At 32.9% G+C, this 20,016-nt stretch overlaps 1 protein-coding gene across 1 annotated transcript; it reads right to left on the reverse strand.

Moving 5' to 3' along the window:
• Positions 1-6,092: 6,092 nt before the first annotated feature.
• LOC110788704 (ethylene-responsive transcription factor 3) lies at positions 6,093-7,864 on the reverse strand. The gene has a single exon (XM_021993351.2). The coding sequence runs from the start codon at positions 7,393-7,395 to the stop codon at positions 6,661-6,663; it is 735 nt and encodes a 244-aa protein (XP_021849043.1). The 5' UTR covers positions 7,396-7,864; the 3' UTR covers positions 6,093-6,660.
• Between the last annotated feature and the right edge of the window lie 12,152 nt (positions 7,865-20,016).

Genomic DNA, 20,016 nt, shown 5'->3' on the forward strand with positions numbered 1-20,016 from the left:
CATTTTCCCGATTCTAAGGCCCAACGTGTCCCATATGAGGCAACTCCCATGAGCTTGTATGCCTTACTGATGCATGTATCTTGGTGCAGATTAGTATCATTACGTGTTGTTTCCTCTGCTATCGTGGTGTTCAATGTTTGTTGCGCATATGGGTAGACTGGCATGTATCAAGCCTCGGAAATTCAGGCGCCACGCGGACGGTCCAAAGGCCCGTCCGTGACAACGGGCTTCCTAATAAAAGTCAATCTAGATCGAGTAAACTTCTGGCTTATTTCGGGTTTATTCTTGGTCAACTTTTTTGGCACGCCCAAGAATGTAAGATGTAGATATGCAAGAAAGCACTTGGTACCTCGAACGCTTATATAAGGAGTAGTGGACTACTGGACTAGTGACGTTGATGCTCCTAGTCGGTAAATGCACGATACTGTCCAAGCGCGCTCTCATGAATTGCATATATTGCCTTCACGCGGTGTATGGCATGTAGAAGTGCCAAATATGTCGGTGTAGTTAGAGCACGTACATTGGTTGGCTCTTCAAAAGAGCTTTTGAAGGGCTCTCCAATCTCTCTCTACTATTATCTCTCTACAAGATACACTCAAGAATTCATTCTTAAAAACACCCAAGAATTGGTTGGTTCTTCAAATGAGCTCTCCAATAAAAAAAATTACCATTTGGTGTTCCCATGTCAATTCTTCATTTATTTTATATATATCAAACAATGTTAATATTTATTGGTAATAACTAATAAGTTAAGTAATTATGATAGAAAATTTTAGGTTCCTGCAATATTAACAATAATTAGATTTCATTTTCAACCAATGGGTTAAAAAGAAGAAGACAAAATAATTTTAGTTGCAAATAAATAGCCCAATATTAGGCTTGTCAAATAGGGAAGGAAAAAAGAAAAAGTAACCATTATTGTAGATTTTCCGTAAAAAAATATTAAACATATTAGTTATACATTTTATTAAATCATAAATATAAAATGTAAAAAAGTTACTACTTAATTGTACTATTACCCAAAGTTACTATCTGCTTTAAAAAAAATTACTCCTCATTTTTCAACAAGAACCAACTCTTGGAGGGCTCTTGGGCAAGAGCTATCTTGAAGTAGCTCCCCATGAAGAGCTACTCAAGAGCCCTTAAGAACTACTCAAGAGCCCCAATGTTGGCCAAGAGCTAGTTCTTGTTGGAGAGCTACTTGGAGAGCTACTTGGAGAGCTATTTGGAGAGCCACTCCAAGAGCCCCAATGTACATGCTCTTAGCAGGGGCGGATTTAGGGGTACAAGGGGTACTGTTGCCCCCTATTCCCTAGATCCGCGAAAAAATATATAACAGTAACAGGTATTTGGCATATATTTGAAATTCCCTATTAGGTATCACATAAATGAGTTTGTCTCAGTTGTTTGAGTATTTAGCTTCATTATGTTAGAGCAAAGAGATACAGGGTTCGAGTCTTGGTAATTCTTATTTTTCATCACTTTTTCCCATTTATTTAGCTCCTTAATGTTTTACTTTCTCATTGTTTAGCGCTTAATAGTTTTTTCACCGTTTAAGTATTTATTGATTTTAGTCTTTCCTTTTTTTCAAATCTTTAATGATTCTAGCTATATCATTTATGAGTTTCTTTTTCACTCATTTAATTTCAATTATATAGATATATTACTTTTTGTGAATTTTACTTTTGTACCTAGCTAAAATTAGTTGCATGGGTTATATAATTTTTAAAAAATAAAATTTGTGAACACAATGCTAGATGTCATATACATAGTGAAGAATAATGTTTTCAATTCTATTGAAATTTAATATGATTTCAATTTCATTAATGGTTTTTACTTACACAGTTCACTACTCCCTTTATTTCTCTAATTGTTCTATTGTTTATCGAATATACTAAAAGACTAGTAAATCGTTGATAACATATGAAGTAAACGGTGGGTTTAGATTTTAATTATTTGGACTAAAATATTACAACGAATGTAATTTTGACCCCTTTTTTAATACCGAAAGTGGACCCTTTTTTGGATCATTTTTATAGCGGAATTGGACCCGATTTTTTTTCCCCCGTTGGTAGACTATAAGAAATTTATTCGTACCCCCATTTCTCAAATCCTAGATCCGCCACTGGTAGTTAGGTACAAATTTACGCTGACCGGGTCAATTTTGAATGAAGAAACGTCTGCTTAACCGAGCTTTCATCTCCTCTGTTTGAGCTTTGCTCGTTTAAGTTTTTCATTATTCGAGCTTAGCTCACGAGTAGCTCGTTTAAATTCAAGCTTGAGCCGAGCCGAGCCAAGCCGAGCCGAGCCAAGCTATATCAATATAAAAGAGCTTTTCACAAACGAGCCTTGGTAAACGAGCAAGATCGAATTTAAACGAACATATTAATAAACGTAATATTATCTTAAAAGTTTAAAAAATAACCAATGCAAATAATCTTTTGCATAGTATACTTTAATACTATGTCATACGATGTAACTCGTAAAATAAAAATATTCTAAAATTTGAAGTCTAACAAAATAATTGCAACTTAATTCTAACTTAAAATTCAAGCTTGAACGAGCTTTAAACAAGCTTATAAACGAACAAGGACGAATTTATAAACGAACATGGACGAGTTGTTCGCGAAACCTAAACGAGCCGAGCACCCAGTTGTTCAAGCTAATATCATTTATTAACTAGCTTCAAAATTTTGTTCAAACTCGTTTATTAATTAATGAACGAGCTTTGACCGAGACTTGACCGACCTTGTTCACGAGATGTTCACGGACGTATCAGCTCATTGACATCCTTACTTTTGGTTCTCTCATTAGACTGTCATACACAGTAACTAATTAGTTCAAATTTCAGCAATAGTTTGTTTTTCCAATTTTAACTTTGTTTTCCAATGTTAAAGAGATCAAAATGGCGCAATGATGTATACTATATTCAATCTCCATATTATACAGATCTTTCAAGTGAGTGACAATAGCTTATAAATATCAATTAGGATCAAACACAAACACACCAACATCAAAAGAAAGTTTAACAAGCATTAACTAAAAAAAGAAATGGTGATTATATTGCTTAGTTTCCAAGCAAAATATATAAACCACCGATCTGCACTCAAAGTTTTCTTCAGAACGTATACTCAGAGAAGAAGATATCAACTAATCCAGCCAACAACTTGCCTTTCAAGGTATATATGGTCAAAATTACATCATACAAATAACCTTGATTGTAATCTAATTTTTACTCCGTATTACTTAATTTATACTATAACAGACATCAGGAATGACACATGTCACTTACTTGTGCTATTTTTTCCCTCCAAGAACCTATTTCCTAAAATATATCTACTTTGTTTTTTTGTTTTGTTTTTCTATTTTGTTTTAGAAATAGTTTATGTATGGAAAAAAAATATTGGATTACAAAATATATGACAATAATAAATAGCTTTGGAAATATTTTAATCAAATCGGTATGTCAATAATCACTACAAGAAATTGTTCCCGTCGCGAAAGGTCAATAATCGTTGATTAACGACGGGATTTCATGTCGCGAACCCGTCATAAAAGGGGGTCGTCGTTAATAGAAATCCCGTCGTAAATTTGGCGTAAACCCGTCGTAAAAGACATTTGCGACGGTTATTCCCGTCATTGTTTGTTTGTTAGCCCCGTCGTAAAAGGCTTTTGCGACGGAATTTTTAACCCGTCGTAATTAGGTTGTCGTTAAAGATACAAATTCTTGTAGTGAATGTAAAATATATTACTCAATATTTTAATTAAATTAGCATATTAAGCATACAAAATACAAAGTAGAACAAAATTTTCATATTAGATGATTAAATGAATATGCTCAAGATTTATTAATTATGTATTAGCTTTAGGTGGGTAAATATTTTATTAAAAATACGACCAAATAATAATTTTAGAATATCTGTGCGTACACGGCACGGGATGTAATCTAGTTTGCAACTAAGCTTACGTGGGCAACCGAGAACATTGATTAATACTTTACATTATAACAAGCAAACGCAACCAAACTAACTCAACACTTCTATACATTTTTCTCTTTAGCATCTCAAGTTGTCAATCCCTCTATGAATTTTTTTCCTTTTTAAAACAATAAAATGAATAAATATAGAAACATACTTCGAAAAAAGGAAAATGAACACCTCAAATATGAGAAATTCTAACTAATTTCCAGCTGCTAAATTTGTTTATACATAAATTTTAAAAAATCAACAACCAAAAAAGGGTGGTGGAAGACAAAAAATAATGTACAAAAACAACAAGCATTTTAGGTCAAAATCTTGTCTTGTAACACATATAGGTAGGTCTAGAATTTGATATAAAAATCCAACTTTCACACAACAACTATGCCTAATGCCTAACCAAAGTTCCCATCACGCACCTTCCCCTCGTTCCCACTTCCCACCCACACTTTGCAACCCAAAACTCATTATGACACTCCCACCAAAATGCATTCAGGCGTGCTTTAACGTATCTCTGCCTTTTATGAGAGCTGGCAACCCCTGACCCGATCTGATAACCCGACGCAAAACGACCTGAAGTTACTGAGAGAAACTCAAACCCGACCTGAACCGAACTCAAATGACCTGAAATCGACCTGATTTCACCCATTTATCATATTTTGTAATAATATTAAATTTTTCAATATTTCTGATATTTTTTAAGACCCGAAACCAAACCTGACCCTAACCCATTGACCCGAATAGCCACCCCAGTTTTATCCTCATCCCTTATCCCTTATCTTTTCCGAAAAACACCCCTGGCTACGAAGCCGAATGTGTACAAGAAAGGCCCTTATTATATACCAATATCGCCCCTAGATAAGCCGGACCAAGTACATAAACAAATGCCAAGAGGAAAGGAAAGGAAAACAATACTCACTGAATCTCATTTTTTCTCTCCCGAAATTACCCCTTGGTTTACCGAAAACGGCAAATGCATAACCAAGTGTTGTACAAGCTCTGATAAAATAAAAGAATCATAATGATAAAAGGTTAAGAAGAAGCATCCAGAATCCTTGCACTCTTCAACCATGCCAGAATACAAAAGTAAATTTGAATCAATGATGTGAAATTAAAAAAAAAATATGGCCCCTTTTATCAGCAAAAATCTTATCAACAAAGATTCCTGTAAAGAGAGGGGTGATATGATTACTGATACTCCACACCTACAGCCCAAAGGATTTTGCTCATAATTATAGCTAATTTCATAATTTTCGTATTATCCAAGGAGGAAAGAAAAAAAAAAAAAAATCCGTAAAGATTTTTTATTTATTTCGGTGCGAATGAGCCATAAGGACAATATAAATTACAAATGGGGGCGGGAGGATTCGAACCTGAGACCAATTGTACACAGGTCTTCAGTCTTAACCACTGGGCCAAGACATAATTGGTTTAACAAGGTAAAGATTTAAGACTATGAAATGTAAGTTTGTAACCAAATGTTCAAGAAAAGAAAGTCCCAAAAAACATCTACAGGTTCGTGTTTTATGCATCTTTATAGAAATATTACTAGGCAGGCACAAACAAAGGAATTCAATCAATGGAAATACTCAGATAAAAATCAATCATAAAGAACAACTCCATATATGTTACAAACTAAACTTAATCAATGTCATTCTTGGTTAACATTGATCCAAATGAAGATGAAGAAGATGAAGATATCAAACAAGAAACCATTTCCATTGTGAATCTCGATTTCTAAGACGCTTTATTCGAGACATGTCAAGATTAACAAATTCAATTAAGCACATTCATCTCTAAACAATAACAAGAAAGAATGAAGTTGCAGCATTCCCACCAGCTAAAAAACTGCACAACGATCTAATTTCAACCATTAATCCCCACAATATTTTATAAAAAACGCTAGATTCATAAGAAAAGTAACTCAAATTCGATCATCAACAACAATAGATAGGAAAATCAACTTGAGCTCAATCATCAGGAGTTCAAGACCAATGGATTGGAAAATTAACTCATTAACGACAATGGATAGGAAAATTAACTCAAACTCAATCATCATCAACAATAGATAATTAAATAAGAAATTAAAGTTGAACTCGATCATCAATAACAATAGATAAGAACATTTTTTCTTTTCATTTCCATTTAATTTCTACAATACAAGTGATGAACAACAAAGGGTGGTAAAGGGGGCATTAAGCATTGATCTCTCTAACGTTTTAAACCAGACCTATAACACCCCCCTCTATTTTCATCGGATCTCTTTTCTAATAGTATTACAACTCTAATCTTCAAACCCCATTTTTATAATTTCACAGAAATTTCTCTCCTCATGAAAAAAAAGAACCAGATCTCATATAATCACTTTTTTCCCCCAAAATCGAAGGGGATTTAATAAAAACAAAAAAAAATTAACAAGGAACTACAAGTTAATCTTCTCCCCCAACATTATAACAGCTTCACATCATCATATATGATTTTCATCTAATTTTTGCAACATATTTCATGTTTTCCCCATTTTTTCACGAAGTTTTTTTTGTTCTTCCGCATAAAATTTTCAAAGAACATAAAATTAAACTCTTAGTAGAGAGAGAAAGAATCAATCACTCATTTTTCTTACTGTTCATCTGATTCCTTCCCATTTTTTGAATCGTGGTCATCAAATTGTTATTAATTGTTACCGTTAAAGACAAAGCGCCGTTGCCGAAAAATCGTCGAAACTCAAAAAACAACCGTCGCTGTCCGGCGGCGGAAGATTCAGATCAAACGGCAGAGGCTGCTTCATAACCACCGAATTAAATCCAACGGCAGCAGACGAAGAAGCGATATCACCGTCCACGTCATCAATAACCGAAGATGAAGAGTCACAATCGCTTCGACAATCTTCTGCATTCATCACCGCCGGAACGCGTACCTTTGGCGGCGCGTGACGGATTCGAATCGCTTGGGACGCGCTGTATGATTCGACGGTACTACTCATCCCGCTCGACGCCGGCCGTTGGATCATCTCAACATCACTACTCCCACCACCATCGTTCCCATGATGGTAGGGGTCCACCAAAACGGCGTCATTTCTGTAAAACGGAGAAGGGTGTGTAAGAATGGCGTCGTTTTGGTGGTGATGAGAGAGAGAAAGAGGGAAGTTGGTTTTGGCCTTAGGCCCACGGAGTTGCCGTGCAGCCTTATCATACGCCCGTGCAGCGTCCTCTGCCGAATCAAACGTCCCTAACCAAACACGGGTTTTTTTCCACGGGTCACGGATCTCCGCCGCGAACCTCCCCCACGGCCGTTTCCTAACACCCCGGAATTTAATATTTGTATTACCCCCTCCGCCGTTGATTACCATCACTGGTGGATCACACGGTCCAGATCCATTTTGTAGGGCGGTTGTTTTCGCCGTTGATCTTCCTCTCCGCATGGTTGGATATTCGAGGAGGAGAGAGAAAATGGGTGGTCTAGAGAGAGAGGGGGAAGATGAAGAAGAAGAAGGGGAAAAGCTAAAGCTTTGTCAAATAGTGGGGGGTTAAAAAAATGGTTGATTATTAATAATTTCTCAAATTAAATTATGGATATTTTTATAAAATTTATTGGAAAAATAAAATTTAACAAAAGTGGGAATTTGTTGCAGTGATTGTTGCAGGAAGGAGGTGGTGGTGGTGGTTGTATCAATGGCAGCCCCTTTTAGTTTCTCTCTCTAATATTTTTTTTAAAAAATTAAATTTGAATTTTCTCTCTCTAAAAGGAAGAGGAGGATTGTGTGGGTGGGAGGATGGAAGGCATATTTTCTCTCTCCCCCTCTCTTCTTTTTTTTGAGGGAAGGAGAGGAAGTCTTTGAATCTTTTTTTTCTCTCTTTTTTCTTCTTTTTTTTTGTTTCCAATTTTAATTTTAATCGGAGATTGTTGTTCGGCTTTGTTTTGGGTTTGCTTTCTCGAAATCTCTACCTTCTCCTCGCTTGCCCCCACAAACCGACTACTCCTACTGTTCTACTCCCTTTGTTTCTTTTTGTTCTTTACATTTAGCATTTTACACGTTTATTAACGTATACTTCCTCCGTATTTATTTAAGAGATACATTTGGCCGGACACGGGTATTAAGAAAAAGAATTGAATGAAATAAAGTAATAAAACAAGTGGGGTTGAATAGATATTTTAATAAAAAAAAACATCTCATTTTAGGAAGTGGGGGGTGGGGGTGGGGGTGAGGGTGGGGTGCAACGCTCAGATTGTGCAGGGGTGTGCATGGTGCTCTTGGTGCACCTGTCCCAAAACGCACATAAATAACAATAAAACGCAACAAAAATAAAAACCGCAAAAAAAAAAGAACATTAACAAAAGAACATTAACAAAAAGAACATTAACAAAAAGAATACTAATATTGACAAATCAGACAAAAGGTACAAATATAAAAAGCAGTTATATTTTTTCTTGTTCTTTTAAGTTCTGGAAATGTTCTTTTCCAACCAATTTACAGTATGTTCTAATTAAAAAATAAAACGACGAACCTTTGATGAATTTTAAAACAAGATTTATAATTTTTCTTGTTCTTTTAAGTTCTGGAAATGTTCTTTTCTAACCAATTTATGTTCTAATTAAAAAATAAAACGACGAACCTTTGATGAACTTTAAAACCAGATCTATATTTTTTCTTGTTCTTTTAAGTTCTGGAAATGTTCTTTTTCAACCAATTTATGTTCTAATTCCGTTATTTTATTTATCAAAAGATATCTGAAAACAACACTATAAATATGTAAAAAGAACAATTGCTGATTCTAAAAAAGAACACACTGTTTTGATGCCACAGAAATAGAAAGTTATAAGAAAAGAACATTAAAATTTTAAAAGAACATAGAATTAAGAACGAGAAAATTTACCTTAATCACCCGATGCACCTTCATCAACAGCATAAACCTCTTTGAATGAATAAAAAAATTCAAAAAATAGCGAAATTGAAATAGTATTTCGCTTAATAAACTAGTTTTTTGTAAACGTAATTCAATTAAAATCACATTTCAGAGAAAAAAGGAGGAGAAAATTTGTTTTGAACTTTCTCTCTCATAAAATCTCTCTTTTGTTGGGAGAAACTAAAAGCTCTCCTCTTTCTCTCTCAAAAATGTGTTTCTAAAATGAGAAGTTATGAATCCAATAGGAGAAATATTATATATATAGAAAATGAAAAATAAAAAAAAAAAAAAAAAAAAAGAGGGGGAATGAGAAGAAATACAAGCCATGTTCATGATAAGAACGGTGCATTTTTTATTTTTTTTTTGGGTTTTGTTGTTCTGTTCTTTTATGTTTATTAGATATAAATCTTAATGTTCTTTTATGTTTGTTCTTTTTTCAAAAAGTACAGTATTGAAGAGCAAATGAAGCTTTTACTTGACCAACAACAAATGATGTTAAATCTTCAAAAACAGCTGAAAGAACAAGAAGAGAGGCTGAATAAACAGAGCAATTCCTCAAAAGAACAAAAAGAGGATGAACCTAAAAGAACATTATAAATAAAGAAAAAGAACATTATAAATACAGAAAAGAACATATCATGTAGAACACTTATTTTAACCATGTAAAACAACATTAACAATAAAAAAACGAACAACAATAGAGCATAAAAGAACATAATAAAGTAAAGAAAAAAAACATTAAAAATAGCAGAAAAGAACATATCATGTAGAACACTTATTTTAACCATGTAAAAAAAGAAAAACAAAAAAGATAAAAGAACAACAAAAATGGTAAAAGAACAATTTGATCTGAAGTGTGTAATATCAAAAGAACAACAAGCTAAAGCAAAAAAGAACAAAGAACAACAAGCTAAAGCAAAAAAGAACAACATGTTAATAGCAGAAAAGAACATATCATGTAGAACACTTATTTTAACCATGTAAAAAAAGAAAAACAAAAAAGATAAAAGAACAACAAAAATGGTAAAAGAACAATTTGATCTGAAGTGTGTAATATCAAAAGAACAACAAGCTAAAGCAAAAAAAAACAAAGAACAACAAGCTAAAGCAAAAAAGAACAACATGTTCAATAATTATTTTCTGTATTATTACAATCTCTTAATACATATATGAGAACCAATATATAAAAGAACAAAAGATAAGACTAAAAGAACATATAAAATCGAAAAAAGAACAGAAATCAAAATCATCAGAAATATATAATCAAGATACATTAATCATCAAAATTATCAAAATATAGAATCAAAATACATTAATCAAGGTTATTGAGAAATGCAGAAATCCAAATGATCAAAAAAATCAAAATAAATTGAAATGATGAAAATAATGAACATGGAAATCAAAATCATCATAAATAAGTAATTCGTTTTAAAAAATTGAAAAATTACCTTCACAAATCGGATTATCAGCAGAGGAATTCAAATATGAAGAAGAAGAATCAATAGAATTTGATATTGAAGTAGAAAAATCAACCAATATCTGAGAATTTTCCATTACTTTCTCTCTCCTCTTCACAGTTTCTCTCTCCTTTCCATAGTTTTTCTCTCTCCTCTTCACAAATTCTGATTCGAAAATTATAAAAAAGAAGGTATATATACCAGAAAAATGGAGTGAAAAACAAAAGAACGAAAAAAAAGGGACAGAGCAGTCATTGTTCTTTTTTTTAACAAAAGAACAACGTTTGTTCTTTTTTATCAAAAAAACAACGTTTGTTCTTTTCTTCTCCGGATTCAACAAGATATCCGCGTTTTATCTTTATTGCATGTAGTTTGGACACCAGTGCATCAAGAGCACTGTGCACACCCCTGCACCATCATATTTGCGGTGGGGTGTAGATATATTATTTAATTAGATGGTGAGGTTGATAAGTTACTAAAAATGGCGAGTGTATCTCTTAAATAAATACGGCCGGAAAAGGTAAGTGTATCCCTTAAATAAATACAGAGGGAGTAATTAATATACATTGAGATTTTCAATTTTTTTATTTAAACAAGTCAAATTACGTTCATTTATAATGTTTTCGCTTTTATCAAATTGTGATATTGGGATAATGAGAAAAATTTAATGTCCCAATAGAAAAGTACGAATGATTAAATGTCCCAATGAATTTAATCGGTTAAAATAATCATTAGACATAAATTTTGATAGAATACTAAAATATTTATGTGATAATAAAACAGTAAATATAAAGAACTTTTCGAGACACCAAAAAGGAAAACACAAAGAACAAAAAAAACGGAGGATGTACCTTAGTTTTTGAAAAAAAAAACCTTAAAAATAGTTATGGACTCAATATGTGTAACTACCGATTAATGGTAGGACTTCAACTTTACTTTATGGTACGGTTTTTTATTTTTTATAATCAAATTAATCATTGATAAAAGTCATACGACATCTACATAAAGATTTGAATATAACAAATACATAACAACTGAATCAAATAAAAACTTTCGTTCGTCATAGCTACGATTGTAGTATATATATAAAACATTCTGTATACCCTCTTTTATATCGTTGTGATTTACAGCCTTCATAGACAAGGGGGTCTATAAATATGTTGCAGCCGTGACAAATATGATTTCCGTTTTCTTGTCTGATTGTAGTCGAAAGATTAACCTCAGCTCCTCTTGAACCCCCGCACAAATCTTTACCAAAGAAACAACATGAACTAAACTAAACACACAAAACTTAACTAGAATCAAACCCACCATTGTGGTACTTACTACACTGAAACTATGTAATTTTATTGAGATCTAACGCAAAAAAACAAAACAAAATTGAAGAGAAAGGGTAGAAATAACCAAATTTTCGAACAAAATTGGCTATTTCCGCCCTACAAAACTCTTACTTTCTGGTAAGTTAACTCATCTTTAACTCGCCTTTTACACATAAATAAATAAAAATTATAAAAACTAAGCATTTAATTAAAATCTGAAAGTTTACATTGAATTAATGCCTCTTAAATTTGGACATTCGCATAATTTTTATACTTTGCATGTTTTTTTTTATTTTAAAAAGGACATTGTAGTCTATTTTTCTCTTTCTCGTCATGTTTTTCCGTTTGCATCCAAAAAATAATTATTCTTTAGTATTTAATCTCTAAAATCTAAGTCAGTGCATAGCACCGATTACTCAAGACTCGCAGAACCCAACAGGAACAAGACTCATGGACAAGAGCTGTAACTTGATTTATCTATTTTTTGGCAAATAAAAGAGGCAAAAACCTCTAAATAAAGTTCATGAAGTAGCTACAAATGAATGAAAAGCAAAACATAAAGCAAAATAAAACGAAAGCAATAAACCGCACCCATTGACCAATAGCAAGACAAATCCTCAATTTGATAATGATGAGTTAATACGAGTTACTTAGGTGATTTGATGACGATGAGTTAATACGAGTTACTCTGATGATTTAAGAACATAAGTAAAAATCAGATTGTTAAAGTGGTTGGGTCTGTTAAGATTGTTGAGATCACCATAATTATATGGAAAAAAAATTAAATATATGTTGAGTACGGTAAGAATGTTATCAAATGTATAGATTGTTTGGCATGGGAATATAGATCAAGCAACAATTAAGTACAAAGTAGTAGCAATAATCAAAATCCATGGCTTCGCCCCCGCTTTCTACTTCACCTTACTCATTCAACATCAACAATTAAGTACAAAGTAGATATTCAAGCGACGGATAGCGCTAGCACTATATCAGCATCCGTTTTTTAAACGAATTCAAGTAGTTTAAATTAAGAACACATATATTATACGGGATAAAAACTAGCACTCATTTAAAAATAGCAAACGGATCTTCGATTTGTGATTTGTGCATTGTAACATAACATGGACATATAACCAATTACCAATAGTTTTGAAAAGGGAAGCTAGAATGATTTAACTTTCAATTGAAACACTACTCCGTATATTGTTACTCGTTTTTATTTAGCCGACGTGTTCTTATACTTGTAAGGTCAAAAGTTTGCATACATGCCTTTAAACTAAAGATGGTTGTGGGTCCTGTCGGGCTCGAAGAAAGCCCGACCCGACACGAGCAAAAAAAACACGGAACGGCACCGGCATAAAGTCGTGGGCCGTGGGTCAGGCCTGGGCCTTAATTTTTTGGAAAAATCACGACAAGGCACGGTACGACTCGACCCGGCACGACAAAGCACACTAAATTTAGTAAAATTAGCCTTAGACACGATGGGCCGGGCTGGCACGGCACGAAAGCCCGTGGACTTAGGCCGGGCCTGGGCCCTTTTTAAAACTTTTCGATCCAGCACGCCACGAAACAACATGGGCCTAGCGTGGGCCCGACCCGATTAGGCCCACGACCCGTGAGCTCAACCCGGCCCGACCCGACCCGACCCACAACCATCTTTACTTTAAACTAATAAAACTCAAAAAAAAAAAAGAGGGATTATTGTGGTGTGAGCAATGACGATAATAGCCTTGGCATATTGGGTGTGGGGCTAATCAAGAAATAAAGTAGGGAGTAAATAAAAGAAGAAAGTGAGGGATGAGTTTGGGGTACGTGTATTAATCGTATAGATCGCTTGTTTACGCGTGTGGCGTGTCCTTGGCGTGGATGAAGATTGCGGAGAGACCGAGTGAGGTTCGTTTCGGGTTAAAGGCTTCGGTCATTTTCACACTGCACTTCTCAGTTCTGAGGCCTTACGATTTATAATTAAAACTATGCTTCATTCAATTTGACTGAATTTGTACTTAATTTTATGGAACATAAATTTATTTCTGTGTAAACTTAACAAAAAAATAATTTGTGTGTAAACTTAACCACATTTTTGTTTCTTCCAATCTTTTCAAAGATTTCTTTTGAATAAAAAGACATGGACTCGGGTGGGTGGTCGACAAGGAAAGGGTGTGCTGCGTTGCATGTGCACAATACCACAATCTGGTTTGAACCGAAATGGATCGGACCAAGGATTTCGATACACTCTTTACTTTCCAATCGCCTTGAAAAACCTTGGTTTCGTTTTCTACAAGGACCACAACTAAAAATACCGAGTACAAATAATAATAATAATAATAATAATAATAATAATAATAATAATAATAATAATAATAATAATAATAATAATATAGCTTTGATTTTGTGACATAAAAAAAATACTTATTTGGAAGAAAATTCGTACCGTCAAAATTTTGATTATTACTTCGTATTGAGTTTGTACTTAAGGTTGTGTTATAGCAATTACAATCCTTTGACGTTGGCTTTGTTTAGTAAATGACTTTTAAAAAAATGTTACTTCATACTTTCTCCGATTTTTAATACTTGTAACGTTGGTAACTTTCACCCAAGCCTATGCAATTATTGGACACAATCAATAATTAATCGCTAAACAGGGATAAAATTAAAGCTTAATCAAACTGAGATTTTCATTTTTTCCGATAAAAAGCCAACTGGAAATCTATCAAAAGCACAACTAATTACGAGCCCCGTCAAGTCAAACAACAATATCATGTGTTTTCAATGTCCAAGCAAATTACGCAATAAGTGCAAATTGAGTTAACCTTTACGTGATAGTGTTACTGCTAATTTTCCGAACAAGACCTAAGTAGCAATCCAATACTCCATAACCATTAACCACCCATCAATCGCTAAACAAGGCCAAAAGCTTCAAAACAAATTGAGAATTTCACTCTTTTGATATTAAAAATGAACTAGATATCCAACGAATTAAGACCAATTAGAAGTCCAATAAAGTCAAACATGAGAAAGTTGACAAAATTTGCCCTAATTAGTTTTGGACCAAACAATAGAAGATGAACAATACCACGTGTTTCCATTGCCGAGGCGAATTATGCAGCAAACGCAAATACAGGTACGACCCATTTTCATGGCCGGTCTCACCCCCCGAAGATGTGCGACAAGGAAACTCATTTGCCCATACCCAATAAATGAGTGCCACCTCGTCATGCAATTAGTTTTCTTGTTTAAGATCAAGTTTTGGTGCCGATTAATAGAGTAAACCACAATTATTAATGCTCATTATACAGCTTGCATTTCTGTTTCACCCAATTAATGGTAGTTTCACTTGTGCTATCATCAATTCATCATTCTACGTACTCATGACCCTGCCCATTTTAAATAAAAAAAATACTGTGTATAACTAGTTAATGTCTCGGACGATAATAATGACTATCAGGTTTCACAATGATTTAGTTAATTTTAATCTGTAACTCTTAATTAGTTCACTCGTAAAAAAAAATATTGATCAATTCCAGGAAATGACTCTGGAGTCTGTACCGATTTCAATTTAATTAATTAGTAAACTGAGCTTTAAAATTTTGTAATCCAAAGTACATAGGGGACTCGGACTCAAATTGCTATTGTACACTCGACAATCGACACCATCAAGAATCGTGCACTCAAACAGTAGAAATATATATATGGTTGATGTGGTGATTCACATCACACCCCCCATCACGTTAGAGACACACAACAATATAATGTTACGTTTACAACACGATTGACGATGTACATATGGGCAACAACACCATGCGGCTGTTGAAAATAACAAAATTGTCCTAGATACAGAGTATTACGTAAATTATCATATGAAATAAAGTTATATAATATCTTAGGTATATGATATGTGGAGTAGAAGTCTCATAGACTTAAAAACCTAAAAAGTGTAGAAAATCTAATTTTGTAATATATATAGAATTGTATGTCCACGAATAATATGAGACATCAAACACATATTTCTCCATAATTTAGCATCGACACTCTCATGTACACCGTATCGACCAGCAATATGAGTCTATGATCAAAATATTAGGGAATAACCTAAAGAAACCAAAAGAATATGCTTAGCTTAAACCATTCCAATAAGAATATAGAAAATCTATTGGTACCGTAAGTGCATAAAGTAATGACTGTTCAAAGTTTCAAATCTATAAAAATGTAGACATAAACGTATAATTTTAGCCATGAATTTGAATCATCAAACATTTTTTGTTATAGTTGTGGCCAATAACAAGAAAGTGGAGGTGGTTCAGCTTTTGAATATTCGTTATTATCTTACTCACAGTCAATTGTATGTTGTATACTTGTATGTACCCACACATTTTTTACGCCAAATGTTTTCGTGGCTTATAAAATGTCAAAATTACTGCAAAACTCTTCCTAATTTTCTGACCAACCATCCAATTTACAATTTATTTGTGTGTTAAGATGATGCGGTGATGCAGTGAAATTAAGTGATAAGATTGTTTTTCTTTAATGGTGTTACCACCCGTTTTCTTAAATTCGGAGTGAGTTTTAGGTGAATAGGTTTCGGGCCCCTCTGATCAATTGTTGTTGCGGTGGATCGAACACGGGGTCCTACCTACTAAGTTCAGCCTCAATCACTACTGAACTAACATACAATTGGTATTAAGTGATAAGATTGTGGGTATCTGTGCTTCAACTTATATAACCTTAATTTTATGGACAAACTGTTTTTTACCACCTAAGGACCCGTTCGGTATCACTGCCAGTTTTCATTTTTTGGTTTTATAAGTCATATGATTTAGATTGAATTATTAAGTAAATATAGTAATGCCTATTGTAATCATGTTAATTTTGAATACTGACAACAAAAAACCGGAAACTACTTTTTGTGGTTTTTATATTTTGGTTTTTAATTAGTTTTGTAAAAAACAGAAAACTGGAAACAAAAAACAATACCGAACGAGCCATAAAAAAATCGAAAAATTATTTTTTACCACCTAAAAAATTAAAACTTGTATTTTACCACCTAAAAAAAATATTAAAACTTGTTTTTTACCACGTGAAAGCGAAAAAGTAGATGAAACACTTATGTATGGCTACCTAATTCAATTTTTCTCCAACTTTTTACACTCCATGTGTGATTTTCTTTAACTTTTTCACCCTTCTCTCTTTACTTCCGTTAAATTTTTTCAATTTTGTGAATTAATTGTGGTTAAAAATTTATGTAAATTCATGGAACATAAGGAAGTTTGGGAAGAGAAGAGAGTTAAATACATGAAATCGTGGAAGAATAGAACATACAAGAATTATTACCGTTATTGTGGCCCCCTACATCATTTTCATATATATTTCCATTTTTCAGGTAGTAAAAAACAAGTTTTAAATTTTTTTTAGGTGGTAAAATTCAAGTTTTGGTTTTTTAGGTGGTAAAAAATCATTTTTCGATCTATTTAGGTGGTAAACAATAATTTATCCTAATTTTATTCATTAATTAGACTATGATATCGTGCATGTATGAATATTCTAAAAGTATTTGACTAACTTTTTAATATTATGTACTTCCTTCAATTTTTTTTACTCGCACCAATTTACTTTTATGAAAGTTGTATACGAAGTATTAGTTGAACCATTTATTTTTATAATATGTTTTCACATGATTTTTGGTGTGTGAACACACTAAATAATCACTTAAAAATTTGCGAATGAGAATTTTGAACACACTTTTTTTTTTTTGATTCAGAAGAGGCATTAACCAAGAAAACAGAAAAACAAAGCAAACAGAAAAATAGAGAGAATTTTGAACACACTAAATAATCACTTAAAATTTTTCATACGCAAACACTACCAATTAAAATTTACCTCATTCCCTCAAATCTCTCATAACCAAACACTTACTTCCTCCGTTTCGGAAATATCGCACCATTTGTTTTTTACACTATTCACACTACTACTTTGACCATTTTTTGTGATTTGTACGTAATGAAATTTTAGTCATGTGGGGTCATGTTAGATTCGTATCGATATATATTTTCTACATAATAATTTTTTATAATTTTTAGTTGCACACGATTTGAGATATTAAGAGTCAAAGTAATAATTAGATGAGTAAAAATCAACCATGGTGCAATATTTTCGGAACGGAGGAATTATTAAACATAAAATATGGAGATCAAATACGAATTCTCGTTCTCCAAGCAGTACTAGAAAGTCAGCTGGTCGTATGGGCCCGGTTTGTTGTCAACCCGGACTCATTAGAATTTAAATGACTGAACCAACCAAAGGCATGGGGCCCACTATACGTGTACCATACTCGTAAAACGAGCCAGCATATCACGCTTAGCCTGCCCATAATCTTGCACCAAGTAGAAACCTCCAACCCTAGTAGGACATTCTATAGAAGACTTTTTTTTTTTTTTTTTTTTACTTTTTACAATTTTTTTTAATTTTTTTTTAAAAAAAGATAGCGCGGGCTTATTATTAAATCATATCTATTTTCGTCAAAAGAGTAATAATATGAGAAAACGAACCAATACAAACAAGCTCCGAGTTTTTTTTTTAAGGTGTTACCACCCAGTTCACCATTAGGGCTAATCCGAATTTGGGGCGAGTTATTGGTGGATAAATTTCAATCTCCTCACAATTGTTGTTGTGGAGAATCTACCAGTGCCTCACCTTGCCATCAAATTATTATTATATACTACCTTTTTTTCACACGATATATATTTGAGATGATTAATTAGTTGTTCTAAAAAATTACGGAGTATGTACCTTACATGTAAATAATTGACACGAGAGATTTTTTTTTTCAAAAGGAACCTATTGATATTCTTCGCGCCTGATATGATATGATTCATTGATTTGCATAAAATATACATAGTAAAACAATAGAAACGCCAATTACAAACTTTTCTATAAGGCGGTCTTACACAAAAGACCACATTGGTATCATATAAGTTAAGCAATTGAACCAATTAGTTAAGCAATTGAATCAATTAATTAAGCAACTTAACCAATTAGTTAAGAAATGGAACCAATTAGTTAAGCAACCAAAATGGTCTTTCCGGTAAGGCGGTCTTACACAAAAATTGCCGAACACCAATTAAAAGCATTTTTTTTAACTTTTCAAAAAAATAAATTAAATTGATTAATGCAGAGCAAATTAGAATGTGGACACAAAAATCCTTAAGATTTGACTTACAGAATGAAGATGAGGCGGTAGGAGAACTTGAAAAACCGGAGTATAATGCATGTTCTTTTGGAATTAATTTTATTGCAATTCAACTTTTTTCAGTTCAATTCAACTTTTTTCAGTTCAATTCAACTTTACTAAGACCATATTAACATCTCAGATTAGATCAACCCAAAAAAATAGAGTGTAATGCTCGTTAATACATTGGTAAACGTTCAAACTATTTTAGACCGAAAGGGAGTATACGTGTCTTGATAAATATCGAAAATATTGCTTGTATAAGACGAAGGGAAAACTCGAAAATCTTGGAGTACAGACTGTATAGTGTTTGGCTAAATAATTTTTGTAATACCTACTTTGATATATCAACTTCATTTGATGGATTAAAACGTTCTCCAAATGATTGTCGTTGATATATGAGTTCGAATTTGATTTTTTCATAAAAGTAAATGGTGATTTTTTCATAAAAGTAACGGTAACTTTTGTATAAGACAGCCTTACCGGAAATACCACTTTAATTGCTTAACTAATTGCTTTCGTTGCTTAACTAATTAGTTCTAGCGCTTTACTAATTAATTTCATTGTTTAACTAATTGGTGCAGTGCTTAACTAATTGATTTCATTACTTAACTTATATGACATCAAAGTGGTCTTTTGTATAAGACTGACCACCTTATATAAAAGTTTATATTATGCTTTTCATGTCCTTTGTATAAGCAAGCCCGACATGAAAAGCATAATAATTCAAGCTCGCCAAAAGCTCAAAACTTGACTTGAAAGCTTTTTAATTAATTTTGACTTGACTAAACTCTTAATTCTCCAAGTTGCTTTTTCGTTAAACTATACTCCTATTGAGAAATTTCACACTTCACTTTAAGTTGGATTTTGTAAGTTATGGTTTCTTTATATGTTGGGATTTCCTTGTCTCCCATCTTACTGAGATTTTGCCTTCTATACCTTTAAACCTCCGGATTAAAAAAAAAAGTTTCAATTGTGCAATTAACTTCTGAAAATGGTAAGTGTATTGATCTTTGTTCTCTTAACCTTATTCTTATTGCTTAGATTCAATTAGAAAATCAGACCAGATCATACCAAATCAGACCAGATTAGAAAAAGCAATAAACACATACGTAAAACATCTAGATCAAATCAGGTCAG

The sequence above is a fragment of the Spinacia oleracea genome, chromosome 4 (genome assembly GCF_020520425.1).
Source record: "Spinacia oleracea cultivar Varoflay chromosome 4, BTI_SOV_V1, whole genome shotgun sequence".
NCBI classification, from domain to species: domain Eukaryota; kingdom Viridiplantae; phylum Streptophyta; class Magnoliopsida; order Caryophyllales; family Amaranthaceae; genus Spinacia; species Spinacia oleracea.

Coding starts and splice junctions, on each gene's coding strand:
- LOC110788704 (XM_021993351.2), bottom strand. CDS start 7,395: ATGCGGAGAGGAAGATCAACGGCGAAAACAACCGCCCTACAAAATGGA.